The sequence below is a fragment of the Grus americana genome, chromosome 6 (assembly GCF_028858705.1).
Source record: "Grus americana isolate bGruAme1 chromosome 6, bGruAme1.mat, whole genome shotgun sequence".
In the NCBI taxonomy this organism is placed as follows: Eukaryota; Metazoa; Chordata; class Aves; order Gruiformes; family Gruidae; genus Grus; species Grus americana.
The window spans coordinates 5,074,370-5,096,442 of record NC_072857.1 but is presented as its reverse complement, the minus strand read 5'-3'; the positions used below and the strand labels follow the sequence as shown (position 1 = coordinate 5,096,442).

Sequence of the window (22,073 nt, the reverse complement as noted above, 5' to 3'; positions counted from 1 at the left end):
AGGAGACTTTTTTTTTTTTTTTTTTTCACAGCAATGCAGTAGTCACCAGACCAAAGTTTGTAGAAAGACTATGGACAGAAGCCCCTGGGCTTATCCCATGGCACTTTTCTGGCTTTTAGCTCCTGTTTTCCACTGGCGTAGGTACACTGTGAAAGGGAAGAACCTCTGAGACATGTTCTAAAAGGTGATCCAGGTGATCTGTAAAGGTTTGGAAGTCCTAGAGGAACACAATAGCACGTCCCAGGGCACAACCCAGCACAGGAAAAACAGATGATTTCTAAGATTTTTAAGACCTGCTGATGCTGGGTAGGATCCAAGGTGTATTTATGTATTGTGAAATGGTAATGGTATTAATTAGATACAGTCTCCCGTATTTCCTGGAGCTATATAGGCAACTTTCTGTTTAATAACATAGGATCTTGTTGAACACAACCTTGGTACATCATTATGGTGACATGCAAAAGAAGCTCACCCCTCCATTTGCAGTTTTATAAGGTGACAAAAGAAATCCTTAACAAGCCACAAGTAGCATATCATAAAAAGTGCTTCACACCTGCCCCCCCCTTCCCACACTTTGTTGGCAGCCCAGCAGTGTATTGAATTTAACACACGTTTACCTGCGGTGAGCAGATATTTTCAGAGGATCAATGCTTAACAGCAGGACTGTACTACAGTTCATTGTAAAACTAGCGTGTGAGTGGATTCAGGCTTTGAAGTGATTTTTCCAAGGTACCATAGCAAGAAAGAGAGAATCCGGGCGTCCTGGCTCCGCTATAAGCAACCTGAGGGGCACACCCCTTTGCAAATAAGAGGGTGGTTAAAGTCAGTTGTCATTCCTTGAGGGTATTTATTGCCAACAGAAGCATCATAATTCTGCCTGGTAAGGTAATGCTAATTCCAGAGTGTAGCCTTTGCAAAAATGATGGCAGAGAGAGGGATTTCAGGAAATATTTAAAGTGAAGCACCTGGCACAATGGAGACTGGCAGCTCTACCTAGAACACTTCATTTTCTCCCCGCCCCCCCCATTTGTCTTTCATTTGTTTCTCTAGTCCCTCTGTTTATTTGGGTAGTGCCTGATACAGGGACAATGTGTTAGCATGCCTTAATATTGAACAATTTACGCTTGTTTTTAGTTATACATTATTTAGGGCTGTGATCATAAATTGTTCAATCACAAGGTTTAGGCAAAGCTAGCATTCTTTACCGATGTCTTTTCCCAAGGGTGTTGAAAATTTGATTGTTCAAAGTGCAAATATGGTTTAGCAATCCCTTCCAAGAACCATTTATCAGAAATCCTAAGGAGGTAATATATAAAAGTGGGATAGGAAACCTGCACATTAAATGGGATTTACCAGCCAAAGCCTTTGGAACTGCTTTCCTGTGAATGACTGGAATGGAGCAGAACAAAGTCAATTACTGACTGTAATTAAGGAGTGGATGCATTTAAACTGTAGAGAGCAGTAGCAGTCTTCTTGAAACTGTCTAGTTACTCTGAAGATTAGTCTGAGGAAAGAAAGGAAAGGACTTGAACTATATCTTACAGAAAGTATATTTTAAATGAATTCTCTTCCCTCCATTCTATGATCTGTTTTTACACATTTGCTCATAAACCACTGATAATATATGATTATCAAAATAACACATTCAGACAAAGAAACTTTCAACATGTATTTTGCTTTGGTCTTGTTAGCAATGGAGTATCTCTTTTGCATATCATGCAGTGCAACTGTTTATGCAGTGCTGAATACTTCTATTTTAATAAAGCTTGAATTTACTGAACGGAAGACTGAACTATGTTGTGTCCTTTTTAAGCCTTCAAAATACAGTAAATCTAATTATATATGTTGCTCTTACTTTGAAAATGTTATTGTATTTAATAATTTTAATAATGATTTGTTTATACTGGGAGAGAAGCATTAGATTGAATTGTTGCCTGTGTTTAGTCTAATTCATATCTGCATGTATACATTAATAAATTGTGATATAATATAACACATTTTGAACCCAAACCTTGTCGTGTGAGCTGGGCACAGAATCGGAGGTCAGCTCTTTCAACTGCTCACCTTAAGCTGAATTTTGACTTTTTTTTTTTTTTTTTCTTTTGATAAAGGGAACGGTGAGTGCGTCTGTAGTGATTAGCAGTATGGCTGTGGACTAATAAGGGAATGAAAATTTCCCCGATAAATAACTCTCCTATGCGCACGGGGAGCAATGGGGTGGCTGGAGGTCCGCTCCTGACGGGTGCGGGTGGGACGGGATGAACATCTGCAGCCGGGCAGCCTCCCGAGCCCGTGCTGGGGGACCATTCCCACATTCTCCTCAGTGCTCTCACAGGATGTCTCCGCTGGAGCTGCGCTGACGGGATTTTCCTTAATGCTGATGACTTTGGAAACCTTCCTTACAGGCATTTCCTCAATAACGGGAGGGTTATAGAACAATTAATAAAACATTAAGCTGTTTTGTCTTCCCCCCCCCCCCCCATAGTATTTCAGTTTTAAGAACGATGCGGGAAGTACCAGGGCTGGTGAGGATCTGTTGTTTCTTTTATGCTTTAGTAAAAACTCTTGACATGGGGCAGACGCAGTGAAACAGTAGCACTTCAGGTTGATGGATTTACATAAATAGTCTGTGCCAGGTCTTAATGGCTTTGCTCTGCTTTTCCTCATGCTTTGGTCAGAGAGAAATCCCTGCTGTCCACTGTGGTCATCTGTTCCCCGAGAAAGACCTGAAAAGGTTTTAGTCCTTACCCCAAAGAGAATCTCAACGTGCAGACTAAACCTGCATCCCCAAAACACTGAAACCCGAGGGTGCAATGCCCACGTGCGGATGCTACCGAGTTTTGCACAAGAAAATCTTAACAACAGCAACGAAAAAGAAAAAGAAAAAGGAAAAAAAAGCTTTGGTTTCAGAGCTGACAGGAGCTGGGCTGGTTTGGGGCATGGGCAGGATGAGCTCCTGCCCCCTGCAAACCGTGGTGAAGATGTAACCCTCCGTTCACCTGTCTGCAAACACGCAGAACTGCTGTGCCCTGGATGGTGCTGTGTGGCCACCAGCACCAGGGATCTGCTGAATAATCCTGGGGCAAAGCACTGCACAGCTTTGTGCCTCAGTTTTGCCATCTGTAAAATGGTCATTTCGACCCGCTGTATAAAATACCTGGAGATCTGCTCTGGTGAAAAGATATATATGTTAAAAAAAACAAACAAACAAACAAAAAAACCAAAACAAAACCAAAAGAAAAAAGTGATGTATCATTATTATCACAGTGGTTTACAGAAGTTCAGACCAACAGAATATGCATGCGTATTTCCACCAAATATTGTTAGGCAGTGAAAGAGCATTATCAGGGGATTGAATATTCTTTTGATAAATATTCCCAGTGAGTGGGTCAAAAATGTAAATCGACTTCTATTCAGATGAACTGGGGATTTTTTTTTTTCATGATAAATGGGCTCCTAATTACTCTGCTACAGCCATCTTTGATGGTAATTTCTTTTTAATGTGAGAAAGAGTGACATTATCAATTTTACCAAAATGCTTGGAAGTGGACTCTGGAATCACAGGTACATAAGAAATGTGTAAATTTGAGAATGGAGGTACCAGATATAATAATACCAAAAGAGAAATGGAAACTGAAAAGAACAGGAATTAATTTGCATATCGCATTTATTTCTTTTCAGGGTGCTTTGATTTACGTTTGAACTGTGCCTTGTAACACCGAGTTTCCTGGCTTTTCTCAACTTTTGTCACATTCGCGTTATTTTTGCACTATTTGTGTTCGGCGGTTGCATTGCTGAGACAGTATCTCGTTTGTTGTGACATATTCAAAACACTTTTCAGACAGAGGTTCAAAACTCCCCAGTAACTCAGCACTCTGGGAGATAATTCTTGGTACAAAGGGAAAGCATTTGGGTGTGTAGGAGAAAAAAATAGAGGAAAATTATGTGTCCGATGTGCTTTACTTACCTGTCTGTGCCCCTGCCCTCCCCAGATCACGACAGTGTCAGGCAGTGAGTTCCTCCTCCACTCGGATATCGACTTTCTCATATTGGATTGGTTCCACGCTATCAAAAATGCAATTGACAGATTGGTATGTATTTGTTTTGGCTGTTACCTTTATTAATTAAGATGTAGCAATTTCAACTTCATTTGCTTAGGCATCTCTACAGGTTTGAGGCAGTCAGCAGCTAGCTAGTCGTTCCTTTCTCTGAAGGATATAAAAATATGTATGCAAATCCACTAAAAAATGTCAGATAAACAAGGTTGTTGAACAAAAATGTCATTTGATTCTTGCCTCAAAATGGAACGCTACATTTATTTCTCTGAAATAACAAGGACATTGGTTTGCTGAGGGTTGTAAAAGCGCAGAAGCACTTAATAACTAATGAATTTTTGCATTTTCTGTTTATGCAGCCTACAGTATATAATCTTCAATAGAACTATTAATACATTTGAGCCTTTTATGAATTTTTGTATTACTTATTCACAAGAATAACACTAGCAAATAATATTCCTTTGTAACTGATTGCTGTTATTCTCCCAGGAAGGCTGGGGGTTTTCTACTAGAAGTAAGCAGGGCTGCGTTTTATTAAAACAGTTTTTAATTACCAAACCAGATTCAGCTGTAGCTTTTTCTTTCTTTTTTGCCACTCTCGGTACAAATTCCAAATGTCTTCCCCCTACCCCTGCCTGATCCAAGAACATATTTTTTGAGAGGGCACTGAATTTCCTCGTTCACTGCAGAATCTGGCGAGAGGAAAAATATCCCCATTTCTCGCATTTTTCTCAGGTTTTGCTGCAATGGAATTGGCAGAGCGGGCAGCGGCAGCCTCTTTGAAAGGGTTAATCTGAACACGGCTACTGTTTCCTTAAAGAGCTACAAACATTATATTACCCTCAGGCTATAATCAGCCAAGGAAAGTTTGATCTGATGATGTATGTCTTCATATTGTGCATTTCATTGGGTGCGTGAGGATATTGATATCCTACCAAAGATTTTGGGGTGGAGTTTTCCATGGAGACTCAGAACACTTTTTTTTTTTTTTTTTAAATGTTATTCAGCTAAACCTCTAATAGACTCGATTATTATTTTTTTTTTTTAGCGCACCTAAGGTAATATTGCAGCTTCAGCAGGCCTGAGCGTGCGGCACACCACCGCAGCAGTGGCTGGTGGGGCACGACTCGTACACGGTTCTGGTACCCGAGGGCAGGGCTTGTCCCGCGGAAGGTTTGCCTTTGCGGTGCGCGCAGGACAGGATGCCGCCACCAAGCACTCGGTGACCAGTTCGTACGCGGCATTTCGTTCAGTTTTAAAACTTCGAACGAATCTGTAAAGCCTTGCAGCTTTCCAGGCCGTTGGGACGGCTAAATCTCACCTGAGCAAATGCCACGGGAAGAGACGTGCGATTACCCAAAATATCGTCTCGGGTTTTATTTTCCTTTTTCCTTTTTTCTCCATTAATGGTCCCTAATTGTCACTTTATATGCCGGTGAATTAGAGCAACGGAAAAGTCCCCCCGCTCTTTCCTAAGCTTAGACCAGCAGAATTCAACCCAAATTTGTAGCGATGTTTGAAACAATTGCGTTTGCAAGAATATTTGCTGTAACTATCTAAACCAGAAAGGCAATTTAAACAACCTTCCTCTTTGCAATCACTTGGAAGTAGCCTGCAATGTGGAAATAATTTTGGTCTCTAAAGCCTAAAGAAGTAGGCCTTTTGTTTTCCTCACTTAAATGGGAATTTATCTCAGAAATTAAGATCAGTCTGTTAGGGCCATAAAAGCTCTGCCATATGACAAATTTTGCATTACACTTTCCTTAAATTATATACTCACTGCACCACTTGCTGTGTGTGTGTCTGTTAGCTTCTGATTCTGTACTGGCATTCTCTAATCTTTTGCTTCATTCTTACAAATAATAATTTTATTAAAAGCATACACACGCACACACATATATATATATATATTCTTTTCCCAGCCAAAAGAACGGAGTTGTACATCGAGAAATTTGGAGTTCAAACTCAGAAGATCCTCCAGCATCGAATTACTGAATAGCTTAGACACTGAATCCAAAGAACCAAAGCCTGAGCACAGAAAATCTTTAAGTAAGGCTTTTTTTTCTTTTCTGATTTGTTTATTTTTTTTTTTCTTCTTTCCTTTTTAAATAACTATGCCATTACAGGGTAAGATAATTTTTATTACATACAGAATGTAAGGAAGATCACTGAGAATTTTAAAGCTGAATGTGTTCTGTGCTGATATACATAACTTGCATTTAAGTTGAGACAGTTACTAGCTCCACACTTTTAAAGGGTGACATTCTCTCCTAAGCAAAATAAATTTGTTTAGGAGCAAAGACATTTATTTAAGCCATTTATTTTTAAAAATAAGCAACATGAGTCCTATGTTAATGGCCTGTTGCAGTTGCTTTGTTTCCATTTTAGTAAAATACCTCAAATTGCCAGAGTAATTTTGCCTGTTGTGTATTTATACACTGAATTGCTGAAGGACCTGACATATCCTCTGTAGCCGACAATCAGTGATATATCTATAATTTTATAGAAGGCACATTCCGGGGATCGAGGTTGATTTTTGTCAGTGTGATTAGAAAAGAAAGTGATCTAAAACTAGCAGGGATGTGCTTTGCTCCACTGAGACTTTCCTTTTCCAGGCTGTGCCGAGATGCTCGTGATATTGTGGGCAGTAGACACCGGACCTGGTGGTGACCCTGAATCACTCACGGAGCATTTTTTTAAATTTCACCCCCTCTCTCGAATCTTTGTTTTTCTCCTTTGTTTGGCAGGAGATTCACATACTGCTTCTAACGTAAGCGCCGTGACGGCTTTAGACTCGCATGCTGGTACGAGATACCTATAGGTACCGACGTGCTGTGTAGGAATTTGCCTGCGTGCGTTTCAGTGGGGGATCAAAGCCTTAGATGTTAAGAAAAGAGTTGCATTAAAAAGACCCAGCATAGCTATTTTTAATGATAATTATCCACAGAATCATAAATATATGCACACATGCATGCGTGCATGCACATACAAATACAGAGATTCATTAAATAGTCTCTTTTTGCAGACCAAAGCTTTTTGTTGTTGTTGTTTTCATATTATCTTGGAGATTTGGTTTGGGTTTGGGTTTTTTTTTAAGGTTTTTCTTTCCATTGTCAAATATAAAGTAGCCTGAATGTAGCTTGTGAAAAATTGTCCCAATATCTTTGTACTGTGTTTTACGTTGCTTTTCTCAGAGGAAGAAAAATAAGACTGAGAGTATGGTAAGTTTGGGGGCCTGATTCTGCTCTTATTGTAGCAAATAGCAAAAGTCCCGTAAACTGTCTCAGCACTCAGGGAATTTTTATTTATTTATTTAGACTTCTCACATATCTTTAAATGATAATTTGTCAGACAAAACAAAAAAAGTGAATATGAGCAGTGACAGAGACTCAGTCTACATTTCTTTTCAAACCTTAGAGAATCCTGAATAACCTCTGCTTTGTTAAAGGCTATTTAAACTATTAAAAAATGTGAAAATATCTGCTGTAAAATCTCACCGAATCGAAGCTCGCATTTAAATAATGTAGATTGGATTGCTTCTAAAATATGTATTCAGAACTTTTTTTTGGTCCCTTGAGATCAAGCAATTATGTGGAATTAGAAAAATCATATTATTCACTTACTTATTAGTAGTCTAAGCACAAACTGTATTGTCAGTTTTCTGCCTTTGGCTTTCTGTGCCCTTAATGTTCACACAAGTATCGTAGCCAGAATTATCGGCAGCTAGAGCCAAAATTGCTTTAAAAAGGCATGAGAACTGGTAATGACACATTGTTAGCAGTTAACAGGTGGTCGTTTCATTGTCCAGTTTGACTGCGGAGCACAGAGAAGATATGTGCAATATCTGCAAGTGTGTTTATAAAGTTCTTGCAAAGTTTAACGAGTTTATAATTTTATAGTGCTCTTATATTATTGACTACTGCCAATGCCAGATCCAAACAAAGGAGATTTTTTAAAGATGGCTTAAAACTCCTCCAGTTTAACGCGGAAGACGAGCAAGTGATGTGTTAGCAGGCTATTCCCCCTGCCGCCCCCCAGTAGTCTTTAACGAAACAGTCAGACAGTTCAGACTCATTTGTATTCACCTTCTCTACATTTTAAGGGCTGCAAAAAATGTCCAGTTTTAGACTCGGTACTGCTGTGTCATGGGGGGGCGTTTATCAGCACGAGTATATAAAGGACAGGTATATTCTAACCACTGTATTCCAGCAATTTTAGTTTAAAACTGGGGAGACTGTCCCTAGAGACTGAGTAGCAGGAATTTGGGTTTTATGTTTAATCCTCGTTGCTTCTGCTTACGCTGCTAGGACAAATGGTAATTCTCAGTTATGCTTTTTGAGTTGTAGACACTGATTTCATTGAAAATTGGGCTCAAACTGCCAGGCTCAATTTCCAAAGTTCACAGAGTGTCCGTCGTCTTGGTCACGCAGCTTTTCAGTGGCTTCTCATCCAGCTTGGGTTCAACTCATGCTCTAATTGAAGTTTTCTTGAGCTAAGAAGAAACCAAGGATGGCCTTGGGGAACGTTACCAAAATATGTAAAACTGTGATCCTGCTCTCAAATACATGGAAAGAGATTACTTTTTATTTTATGATGCCAACTATTTAATTGTTTTAATTTATGCAGTTCATCCTGGGCCAGAAAGAACGTGTTTTTCACCCTAGCAGCCTCCCCCATTAGAAGATATATACATTTGGTGCAAGGAAGCTGCCTCGCAGCACCGCTTCTTTTTATGCGAATAAGTGGTTTTAACCAGATAATTTTTAAAATTAGTGGTAGATTTTGTAATTTCCGAGTAATTTCATTATCATTCAGATTGTAGTTTTGGGGCTTTTTTCCCCTAAGGTTGCCAAAAGACCTCCTAATTAGTACCAATTATAATTGGATCTGCTGGTACGTTAATTTTATACCACATGAAACCAGGCACCTGGGTTAGACTGAAAGTGGAGAAGATATCACGGCACGTGGGATGTAAGGAAAGGATCTGTTGATTGCAAGGTTCCCAGAAGTCGTTCAGCTCTCCAAAAACCAAGAGCCCAAGAGCCTGTGTGTATGGACTACAGGAGCTGTCAGGACAGTCACGTTGTGGGCAATGAAGCCGACTCCATGCTCTCCGCTAAGCTCCGTGTTGCTTTTTCTGTCCGTGGTCGCTTCGTGGTTTGCATTTTGGCCATCGTCTGGGAGTGTTGTCACTCAGGAGTGACCTCTTGTGGAAAAGCCTGGGCTGGAGTCGCTATTGATTGTCGGAGGGGATCAATTCCCCTCCTACTCCCCCCTTTTCCGGATGGAAACAAACGGCTTCGCAGTAGGAAGAGTGCCCTTTGGCTACCGTATCAATCTGAGGGCTGCTCTTGTCAAAATGCACAATCACAAGCTTGATAATGCAATCCATTCCCAAAGCACTATATTTCCAACCTGTTCTCCATCATTTCCTTATGGCGTCACATTTACTCAGTTCATCACATTCTTATTAATATTTTAGGTTTCCTTGAAAGTGATGGAATTCTATTTTTATTACAAAAGCAACAAGAATAAATACTAATTGTTGTCAGTTATTTCCTTATGTAGTGGGAACAGTAATCTGTTCCTCAGCTTTAGGTTGCCAAAGCAAAATAATTAAATATTTTAGACATTTAAAAAATCTGTGATATTAGATAAATGCAATTTGATCTCCTTGTTTGCCACATAAAAGCTGGAACTGCCTGAATTGATAAGATTGAATTGCATTACTTTTATTGTTTATACTCGCATATTTTTCTTATCTTCAAGAACACTTTACTTAAAACCCGGTGGTTAGTCATGTAGCCCTGCGATGATGGATCCTGGAAAATCTCCTCCATATTTGAATTCTAGCTTGAGGAGCCACAACCCAGAGCATCAAGATTTAAATAAAAAATAATACATATACACATATGTGAAAAGGAAATCTTGATGGGTCGTGCAGTGTTATTGCTATTCACGACCACTTTAGTGTCTCAATAAGAGCAGTCGGGGATCAGGGTGTCATTGTGCCAGACACAATGCGACATGGAAGTAAGACAATTCCAGCTCTCAGCCTGGATAAGGACAAGTTACAACAGGTGGAAAAAGCGGACAAAAGCAGGGGGTGGAAGGAAAAGTTGACAGCAAAGCCGACACGTCATGCATATTAAACAGCAGGCTTGAGATTCCTTTCCGCTCTTCGTTAAGATTGGGGTCTTAGCCCCGGCACCCTGGCCACTGGCCAACTCAAATAACGATATTTTCCTTACCTAAATTCCTCTTGCACTTACAACTGGGAGCCATGGGTCGTTTTAGTCCCAAAGGGCGATGTGTTGCTCTGGGATGCCACAGCCCTCGCACGCTTCCCCGGGGAACGGCCGCAGGGCCATGTCCAGGGAATATACCTCCTTGTGTCTTTTTAATCAAGAAAAAAATAATAACCTCTGGATCATAATTTTGATTTGCATTCAGAGATATTTGCTACAAAGCCATCAGGGCTCTGAAATCTGCTTCGGTGTCTTAAAAGACACAATTTAAGTCAGGCCACCCTGTTCCTTGTATTTAACCGAGGACTCTGTGTGTGCTTTAAAATTGCCCAAAGTTGCTTTTCTCCTTTCAGTCGCTTTGCTTCAGAAGGCTGAACTTTGAAACTCAAGGCATGGCATGTAGATATTCCTAAATAATTGTTAAAACATCCGGAATCATCTCTGAATGCAGTTTGTTAGAGAATTAAGACCGTACAATGTGTGTGGGGAAAAAAACAGCAGTAGAAACCCGTTTTGGTCTCTTAGTGGACGTTATGGAAGATCTGGAGAAGTCAGTGAGGCTTTAACCCTTTCCGGCTCTGCATGGTGCTTGCTCCTTCCCTGGCTAAAGCTTCTTCCGAGGGCTTGCTCGGGGGTTTAAAGTTTGTCCCACACACGACTGGATATTTCTGTGGCAAAGGCTGGGTTGCTGAGGCTATTGTTTCCTGCGGAGGGAAGGGCTGGTTACCAGGGCACAAACGCACGTATTTGCACGGCTTCAGCTGCGTAATAGCAGGAGGAAAAAAAAAAAAGCCATAAACTTATTTTGTTGAAAGCATCGTTTAGCGTTCCTAGAAAAAGGCCACCTAATTACAGGCAGTGCTGAGAGAGGAGCCTGCGTGATTTTTCTCTCTTCCTTTCCAACACGTAAAGAGGCCGGTAGGTTGGGAGACCATGTCTTGGGATGTAGCGAGAGGTTTTACTGGCTCAGCCAAATGCATCGAGAGCTGGATTCTGCAGTAGCTACCGGAGTCCTTCACCCACGCAGGGTTGCTTCTGTGATAAGGGGGCAGAAGAGGAGCAGAAGTGGGAAATCACTCCATTTCTTTGTTAGCTCTCATGTCTGAATTCTTTCCCCTTCCCAGCCCATTTATTTCAGTTAGATGTGAAGTTCAAAGCCAAATGGATGCTATTTAGGGAGTATTATTACGTTACAATGTTAGCATTATGTATAGGTCAGTTTTACTACTTTTAATAAAACCGAGAAATATAAAGCACTAATGTATATTAGTGCAGCATTACCAGTGACAACAATTAAAATAGAGAGCAAAATTAAAACTATATGCAAATATGCAGTTTCCTACTGCACTGTTAATTTTGTCACTCTGCAGCTAGTATGTTTGTGGCATTTATTTTTATTGCATCAACAGGAATGCAGTCGGCTTTAGATACTGAAAAAACCCCACAAAACAAAATGCAACATGCTGTTTATGGAGGGTGGGAGCATTCATTTGGACTATAGGGACTAAATTTATTTTTTGACTTATTTTTATTCTCCTGTTTCTCTGCAACATTTACTATAGGTGTGCTCTTTTCTTAAAGCTTAGAAAAACACTGATTCAGCAACAAAGAAGTAATAATGATGGCATTTTGGAAACAAAACATGCCAAATTCAGAAACAAATTGTGTCACTTCCATTGATAATAAGAGATTATGTTGCATCCAAAATCACAACTGGCTGTGACTAGTTCTCAAAAAAAAAAAAAAAAAAGGATTTTTTACTGAATTTGAATATTCTGTTTCCATCAATTATAATATAATGTTTCCTTAATTCTTTGTTTTATTTCTACTTCACTTTCCAAAATCCTTCCAGAGTTTACTATTTGGGTTGAAAAAGCATATTTTTAAATTGGGCATAACCAACTTCCATATAAACGTTTGGCAGGGAAATCAGTGCATGTTCACTTAATTCATTTTTATTGAACCAAGTCCAGATTTTAGTCAGGAAAAAGTTAGATATTAATCATATCTGAGCAGGATCATTAAATTTTCCTTTACCTACTAGAACAGCAGGGTCATTATAGAACCATGAGAAGTTAGCTCACTTATTAATCTTTACAATTACATAAAAGTGATCATTTTTATAGTACTTAAGAGTAGCTCTTACCCATTACGTGAAGAGTATGTGGGAATATTACAATATAATATAATGTATTATTATAGATGTGACCTGTGACTCATTGGTCTGCTCACTGACACACAACTCTCTGGAAAAGTTATCTGTTTGAGCTTGGATAATCTTTAATTGTTTCGTAGTCCTTGTGCTCATTGATGGCACATACTAGTAAATAGAGAGCTAGTCACCGAGTTATTAATTACCTCATTATTACTTAATTATCACTATTGCATACTTCATTTTTATGGGGAATTATATCATAAAAGAAGGTATTTTATACTGCCCACCACAGTTAAGTATGAATGACAGTGATAGCTAATGTAAGATTGAGTTAGTTAAAGAAAATCAATCAGAAATCCTCACTATAGATTACTATCCGGTTTCTTCTGCCTTTTCCAGCAAACGCTTCTCATCTTTGACTTTGAAACCCAACAGTTTAAACTGGGTTCTTGTTTCAGTGGACTAATCCCCTTTCATAAATCATGTTCAAGTGCTGAAATAATTTGCACATCGTTTAAAGAGTATTTGCTTTGAAACATTCACCTCAAGCCCTTTTGTATATCCTTTCTCTCTAAAGATTTGTAGTATTTGTTTTGTTCTCTGAGGTATAAAAGACCTGGGTAAACTTTATTCCTGTTGTTTCAAGATTAGTGAAATAAAATGCATATTTATTCAACTGGGACTGAAAGGAGCTTTAGTAAAGACGATCATACATAGGACCCATGGGAATGCTATAATACAAAATGTCTGTCTTAAAATCTCTTTAGGTTTGTTCAAAACACTACTAAAGGACTTAAGTTTAAAGAAAAAAAAAAGGGTTATAAATCCATATTTCTTCTTTGTTCCAAAGAAGGGAGAGATATCATATATTTTTCTTAGCAAAATAAACTCCTACATGTGCACTCAAGATAAATTTGATATGGAGGCAAGCAGAGACTGGATAGCCACGACTACTATAAGTTTTTTCCTATTGAACTACACGTCCTGACACAGTGTTGAAGAAACCTACAGTTTGGAAAAATGTGTAGTAGTTGTTTCAGACAGGCACTTGCTTCAGAAAAAGCAATCATGAAGAAATCATGAGCATTTGAGGCATTATTGGAGTCAAGCAGTTGTGCCCCTTCCATGTACTAAAAGTGAGGTCGATTCCCGTGATATGAGAAAAAGATATCTACTCCATCACTTTTAAGCCCAACTATCCAACGTGGCTTGCATTGGTTTGGTGCAGTCTCTTAATTCCTTGCCAAGTAGATCTTTATTTCCATTAGGAACTAAAACTAAATTTTGAAGTATTTTGTGCAAAATGTCATTATTTTTATAGTTTGAAGCAATAGACAATGCAGACAGATACATCTGCTTGACTCTCCATCATCTGTGTTGTCAGTATATCTCCATTTTTTTATATCTCCATATTTCACTTCCACAGGGGAAGAATATAGGCTGGCAACCGATAACACCTAAATAAATGCAGGCATTTTCACTGCAACAGGAAATATTTTAGACTACTCCCTTTGGAGAGAGGTTGGAATTTAGAGCAACTGAGAGGGACTTGCTGAGCTTTGTTCTTTGGGAAGGAAGAGCCAGCCCAGCTTTCCATCACTCCTGTGAACCTAATTCTGAAGCCTCTTGTGGTAATTATTGAAATGACTACCCTGATTGCAAGTTTGTAGCCAGAAAAAAATGATTCTCACACTACATTGTATTCTGAGGTTTCACGACTATTTATAACTAATCCAGATGCAATCCTCCTGGTACTTTGGGAGGAATGTGACAGAAATAAGGAGGTTTTTAGGTTATAAAAGTCTAAATTAAGCTCAATTAGAGAGACTATAAATCAGGCTCTAGATAGGAATACCTACTGCCCAGACTCACTTTTTCCCCCATGGTAAAATCATGTAAATGTTTGTACCTTCCAGGCTGGAGGATGTATTTCATTTAAATTATGATCTCCAATCCCAAATATTTGAGGACCAACTTAATGGATGAAAGCATGGTATCGTCTCCTGGACAGGGCGTATTAGCACTTTAAAAAGGAAAGTGCTTCATAGTACCTCTTATTTTTACACCAGCTGCCTACTGACATGGCAGATAAACTGATCTTGCCTCTGAGAGCAAAGGGTGGAATACCACTGAAGGGTTAAATGCTGTATTGTTTCTCAATTAAGTAAAAGGTTCCAACTAGCTGGCTTTAAATATTGATGCTGAAGAGAACACTATGACATATGAGCAGCTTCCCTCACCACCAAGGATATTTGGCTCCATTTAATTAATTCCATTGGCCATTGTCTTAAGTGTGCCCAGGATTCACCCAAGAGGAATTCACTTGCGTTACTGTTATTGAAAAGTGTAACATAGCATTATCTGCCTCAGACAGACTTTTTGTAGCATTGAATCAATTCCCCAGTTCTTGAAAACAACTACTTCATTTGATTCCTTTCATAATTAATGAAATTCAGTAGTAATGCTTTTGCCCCTCAGCTCATGCTGGAAGAATGTTCCAAAACTTCAGTTTTCAAGCTGAAAGCATTCTTATTTTCAGCCTAAATGGGCTTGTGGTACGAATGTGTTCTTGTGTCAGTGTATAACTAGCTCTTTATTTTCAGTAGGTCTTTTCTGTCCCAGGTGTACCAACCCAAATAGAGTTACAGACAGCAGTCTTATTCCTTCTCCTGCTTGATTTGGTAGACTAAGCCAGCCAAGATTTGTAGTCATCCTTCTTATGGTAGGCTGCTGCTCTGTTTTCCTGATCATCTCAAATAGCTCTTTTCTGAATCTGCCCCAGTTTCAGTCCATATTTGTTGCACGTGGATATTCAAGGCAAGGTCTTCCCACAGCCATGGGAAGTGAAATTCACTCTTCCATATGGCAATGGCTCTCCTGATACAGCCTAGGGACAGTATTATTTCTTTCATGGCCACTTTTTTAGAGATAAAAAGTAAACAACCAGAACATGTAGATCCTGTTGTCCCCTAATCTTTTGCAACCAATGCATTCTCCATGAAAACCAAAGAGTAAGCCTTCCTTAAGCTTTTTTATAGCATATCTCATGTTCCTACATGAGATAACAGTTTTTGCAATTAATTTTTAAGGTGTTCAATTTATATGGAAAGGTAGCATTCTTATAAAACTGAGCAACTCTTTTCAAACAGCACATTTAAAATAAATTAAATTAAAACAATTTAAAATACTCTGGTGCTAATACTGGTGCTAATAAAAGAACCTTTGGAGAGAAAAAGGCCTATCATCATGAAATTCATGAAGACACCTTGTCCAGAACACACAAATAGTTTAAGAAGCATGCAAGTATGAAACCCTGCTAGGAAGACTATGTGTTTGCATGTAAAGTTTTATAGGTCATGTATGTTGCAATCACACAGTGATAGTACATTTTATAATCACTTTTGCTGAAGAAGGTTATACTCCAGTCCGAGGACCCAGAGCCAGAAGGGAAGGTCATCAGATGTAGGTAGGTCAGAAAAAGAGAGCAGCCAGATGCAGGTTTGATCATTTGCTATTTAGCAGGCTTTGAGGTACAAAAATATAAATCAGAGGAAGTTACCCTTTAGCTTGGTGGATACTTGTAAAAAAAGACTTCATTCAAGGTGCAGGAACATGTGGCTTGAGTCCACATCGCTCTGTGCTTGCTCTTTCTAGGAGAGACGGGTTGTGTCCTAATCAGATAAAGCGTTTCCTCAGATCTTCTCTGATCTATTTGTGATGCCTGGTGTTGTTAATGTGTGTGTCTGATATAAACTTATGGTTATATGCACCCCACCAGCCTGGTGCTTTTAAAATATTGTGGTGAATGTGTCCGATATGTAGACATGTAATATAACGCTTGAAGGCAAAATGCCTTATGGGATAAGAGTTAACAGGCAGAGTATAGGAGAGCCAAATAAACTTGGTGCTGTCTTGTCCATAACACCTTTTGGGTGGAGTCTCTGGAGTAAACTGGCTCCTGAACAGCACATAGGTTTTCTCTTGAGAAGAGATAGCAGGAAAGACCAGAAAGTTGACTAAAAATTAAGTGGTGCAGGTGATGATCTTAAGATTACTCTTTCACTGTCTTCTATCCAAGTTGTAGATACATTCAATTAAATGAAAATCTTTGTCTCATTGCTATGGTTTGCAAGAAGTTAAGAAGTTCTGTTCTTGCAAAAATAAGCTTTGTATATATTTTTGTGTGAAAACATATGTATGGTATCTTTCTTGTCTATGTAAAACTGAAGATGATTGTTTTAGGGTGCTATAATGCTCCTACCTTCCTTTCTTTGTATGAAGGTGTTTCAGTTGACATGTTTGAATGCAAATCAAAAGATAGCACTAAGCTTTAATTTAGAAATAATGAAAACACTGTAACACCTGAATAGTTATATAATGTTATCTGAAGATCATTGAGTATGATGGTTCAAGAGTAGTACTGATATTAAGGCACAATTACAAACAGTGGGATACTTAGTCCAGAAAACTAAGTAAGCAGAATTCACCTTTTCCAAACAATTTTCTGTTTGGAATTCATCTGTAGCTGTCCCTGCTCAAGTTACAGGTCATTCATACTAATAAAGCTTTCTAATTCTGTGACAGAATATTCATAATGTCTTTAAAATACTCAGCTAGATAATGGTCCCCAGGATCTGGACATCAAGACTTCAAAAGGCAGAGTCCTCTGATCTCCAGTTTCCTTATTCTCTCTAAGCTTGGAAGGTTTCAACTATCAAGCATAGATTAAGTTTTATTGGTTGATAGTCTAATTGCATTTGTATTATCTTTCCCCTTAATATTATTTTCTTTTCTCTGTACTGGATTTCATCCAAATATTGCTACTTCCATGAAGCACTTTTCTGAAAATGTTTTGCTTTTGCTTTGATGCTTAACTGCTTAACACGTGAGTGCTGCAATAAGGTGCTGGTTCCTGATAATAGTTTTCCTCCTGTAAGGAAAAGTTTCCACAATCTTCTGTGCTTTGCTTATATTTGATAGAGCTCTTTGGTTGAGGCTTTTCATGGACAAGATAAGGTTTGGTTAAACATCTGAACTTTTGAATGTTTATCTGAACTAGATTCGACCTCTAAATTTGTCCATCATTAGTTATTTTGCTTTTCTTTTTAGAGACTAAATTATGCTATTAAATATGTTCTAAAGTAGGTTAAGTCCCTGTGCAGTTTGTCAGCTGGAACATTAATTTTAAAGCTAAAACAGTCTTCTATTGTATCTTTTTAACATTTTGTCTGAGTTTTAACCATGGCTGGTCAAACATAGGGTCAGTGCACCCAGGCAAACCCCACATGAAGTTGATCGAAGTTTCTCAGAGTTGTTGTGATGACTGTCCTGATTTTATTTCAGGAAAAGGTCGTGATATACAGTAATTTTTGCCTGCTCAGGCAGCTTGTTCCAGTGTAGCTGTTCTGGAGACTGTGTCTCTGAAGGTCTCCCCCTCCAAGCCCCTACACAAGGGTCAAGCGGACTTGGGTTCCCAGATACCTGCTGCAGCAAACCTGTTGCACTAGCAGTGTAGAACATGCTCATCTCCAGGGTCCCAGTTACTCATGCCTTCAGCTGATCGCATCTACGTGTCCTCTTTGGCCTCATGCCTTAACTGTACCAACCGAGACCTTACCCCCTTGCTGCCTGTGTGATGAGAAGGAGCCACCATCAGATTGTAGCTGCCCTGGTGAGGGAGAGTGGGTGGGTGCTGCAGAAAGCCAGGAGCCTTGTTCCCAGACCACCTTGGCCAAAGCTGCACTCGCTAGCACAAGGAAGAGAGAGGGCAACGTATAGTTTCTATCTGCTGTTACACAGCTGAACTGTATGACCTGATCTTTACTAGAAGACCAACTTCTGATAAAGCCAATGCTAAAAAAGCCCACACCTTACTTAAACACTCTGGAATGAGAGATTTCAGGCAAACAGTCAAATTTACAACATAAATTATTGTAACATAATACATGACTAAATATACCAGCAGCTTTGTTCTGGGCTTTCCTTTTCCTCCTGCAATTGCTCTGTCTCAGCCCAAGAAAGATGCTGACCCATAGCATGTCTCGCAAGGCACCTTCTCCCACCGACAGCCTCCACAGGGTAGGCTGGCACAGCAGCTATAGCCTCCATTTGCTTTGCTTCTTGGTTTTAGGTTTACTTTAGGCAGCTCCTAAAGCACCTTTAGTGAATGTCTTTCCCTTGTCCTCGCAGTGCAACTCTGACACTACCTTGTAAGGAAAGAGCTGTAACTGCTGAAAAGTTTGAAAATCAATTGCGTTTTAACAAATGGAAATCATTTCTATGGAAACATAAAATGAAGTTGATGGCAGTAAAGGTCACTTTGTCTAAGGTTTATATTTATGTGAATATAGATGTTGAAGATTCTTACCAGAACTTTCACTTAAGGTAAGAAGTAAAAAGGATTCTTAAATCCATCGACTTATTCTTTTTTTAAAAAAATGAGCTCATGGGTGATCTTTTGTTCAGTTATACTTACTCTAATGATTTACTTGAGGTAGAGATAATTTGATAAAGTAGAGTTGACATATAAACAGAGTACAGCGAATGGATTTCAGATCTTTGGCTAGATATTTTTGATTACTTTAAAGATAATGGGTGTGCCTTTCTCTTTCATAAAATATTCACATCTACATTCACTGCAAAGTACTAAACTTGCTGTATTAAGAGAGAAAAATGTACTGGAACTTGCGGTTTGAAACAACAAATACACAGATGAATGTCACTACCATTTCTTATCGGAAATAAACAATTTTAACATGTTGGTTTTCATAAATTATGCACTAAGAATTAATTCTATCCTTTATTGTATGAGAAAAATTAGAAGTTCATCATGGGTCAAAAATTATAAGGTTATGAATATAATTGGAATCTGAGTGCAATGGAAATATTAAAATTTAAAATAATTTACTTTGTAAATTCAGAAGTACAAAATATGATTGATAAGAGTCTCAATAAAAAGAAAATTCTTTGGTATGATATTCTTTCTGGAAAGGTCTCATAAGATCGGATCTGAATAAAAGATTCAACAAGGTATCCAAGTGCATGTCTAAATTTAAATATATGAATCATTTGTACAACTGTTAACAAGGGTGATATAAATACATAAATGCCAAGTCTCCCTTGTTCTCTACAGATAATTAGTTTGTTTTCCAAAGCATAAGGCAGAATTTTATGTAGGTTTTGAAGTTAAAATTGCACACATGGCCAGCGGTACCCAGTCACTCAGAAGGGCTTTCTTTTGGCATAACAGTCTATCTGGTGCTCCTGGTAGAAAAAGGAACCATATAATTTTCTTGTCCTTTTGTCTGAGCAATTTAGTGTAATGATGACTATTCATATTATTTGCAAAAGGTTGAAAAGGGTTTTTTAGACTAACTCAGTCAGGAGGTAAGCATAAAGACTTGAAAGTTATTGATGTATATTCCACAACAGAAGAAAACAGAACTCCATATTCTAAAAAGAAAAAACCCTGAATGCATTACTTGTTGTAAATTACTTGTTCAACTCGATCTCCAAACAGTCTTCAGTTCCTTGCTCTGTCTTCCTCATCCTTTAATTTTATGTTTGTTTTCTTTTGGGAAGTCTGCTTAAATAATATTTTTATTTTATATATGTCGCCTTCAAAAGTCATTAATTTGAATATTCCCATTTTTTCCCTCTGTAACTATTGCATTTTATATAAGTGGGATGAGACTGTATGGCCGAAAACACTGGAACAGGGCAGCACTGAGTCACCCGAGTAGCGAAGGGCAGGGCCACTCTTCAACTCTTATGTGTCAGACCATCCAAGTTACTGAGTATTCTCCTGGGAATTTTAGCAGCCCTCTATAAAGGAGAGAAGTACACCAAATGCAAAAAGCCTCTCCATCACGCTCCTGGCTTTTGCCCATATTCATTTGTAGTTGTGTCACTCTTTACCTGCAGATTTACCAACAGCAGCTGCCGAAGGAGGCTCGAGGGTGGACAAGTGCTCGTCCAAAACTGCCCTCCTCAGTTCGAGGAGGATAAAGGACTGCAGCTACTTTTTGCAAAGAGACAGTGTCAGGAGTCCTAATCCCTGAGACGGGCTCAGGGAGACCAGTTTCCCCTTCCCAAGCACGCAGTACTCTCTCTTCCTAGAGCCTGAACAGCCTGACTTTGTGTACTACGGCAGATTTGATCCAAGTCCCACATGTTTTACATTAGATGAACATAAACTGGTCATACTGTATGAATAAAACTAACTCATTGATTTCTGGCATTGTGGTTTTTACATTCAAGTTAATTGTGTACAATAGCATTTCTAATGTTGTGACAATACCAAAAAAATTGTGGAAAAAAAGGCTTGGCGTGTCCTGGGTGATCTAGTCCAGTCCCTCCTGTCACAAGGTACCGTGTTCTATGTCCTCTTTCATGAATTTATTAAGCTTCATCTTAAATTCTTTTAGTTTTATTTGCCACCATGACTTCTTTGAAAGGGTGTTTTAGAACTTCTTATTACGGCCAGTTTATACTCATTTATTCTTGTGCCAACATTGTTCTTCAGTTTAAACAGCTCTTCTCCCTCCCCGCTGTCCTCGTCTCCTGCTCCTTTTCCCACCCCCACCAGCAAATTCATAGAGAACAATCACAGCCTTTCTCAGCCATTTTCTAGGTGGCCAAACATGCCAAGCTCCCTGTCTGCTTTCAAAAGTTAGCAGCCTGTTCTCCTGGTACTTCTCAGGGCTGCTGTCTGCACCTTTCCCGGAATGAATGCCCGTCTCACACGCGAGTGTCCTAGGTTGCACGCTCATAAGAGAGAAATATTTTGTATTAATCCTTCTCTGACCATGCATTGGGTAGTATTAGGTCTAATCTGGTTTCTCCAGCTTCTAGTCTCAAAGTCTGAAAGGTTTATGCCTGGTATCTCGATTCTTGTCTGAACTGATGATGCTTCCCAGCCTTGAGTCACCAACAAGTATTTTTTTGAATGCTCCTCCTTTTTTTGTTGAAGTCATTAAAGAAAACACAAAGATCAGTTCCAAGAATATTTCAGGACCTGCACTGGTAACTTTCCTTCAGTACAGTAGTTCTCCTTTCAACAAAGCTCATTTTAATACCTTATTTAGTCACTTCACAGTTATTGTTTTAGTTCTCTCCATCTTCTCTAGTTTAACTAATAATTTCCCATTTGGCATCATATCAAATACACAACTGAAGTCCAGACAGATTTGGTCTATTGCATTTTCTTTTTCTAAAAAACAAAACCAAAGCCTCATTTATTTTATTACGGAAAAATATCAGGTTAGTTTGGTATGATCTTCCTTTATAAATCCTATACATACTCAGAAATGTTGCTTTACTTTTCTAAATATTTATGGTATGAATACCACTAAGAAAAGCTGTGTGGGGACTGCCAGTTTGTTTCACAATGTAGGCGCGTAGTGATAGTTAACACACTATTCATTTATTTCCACTTATTATTAGTGGGGGACAAAATTTTTTAAAAAGTTTATATGCATCAGAGCATGATGCAAAATATGAATTATATAGTCATTTTATTGAATCTTTACTGCTAATGCACACAAATTTCACAAAGTGTAATGACACTACTGAGCACTTAAGTTGTTAGGCTGTCATATTACAGAAAAATTATTC

The 22,073-nt window shown here is 38.8% G+C and overlaps 1 protein-coding gene across 2 annotated transcripts in view; it reads left to right on the top strand.

The window, feature by feature from the left end:
* ARHGAP15 (Rho GTPase activating protein 15) overlaps window positions 1–22,073 on the top strand; it is a 333,198-nt gene that overhangs the window by 165,210 nt on the left and 145,915 nt on the right. For both annotated transcript variants that reach the window (XM_054830636.1, XM_054830637.1), the window contains 2 exons: window positions 3,993–4,091; window positions 5,978–6,104. In XM_054830636.1, the coding sequence (XP_054686611.1) occupies window positions 3,993–4,091; window positions 5,978–6,104 (226 nt within the window). The remainder of the gene's footprint in view (window positions 1–3,992; window positions 4,092–5,977; window positions 6,105–22,073) is intronic.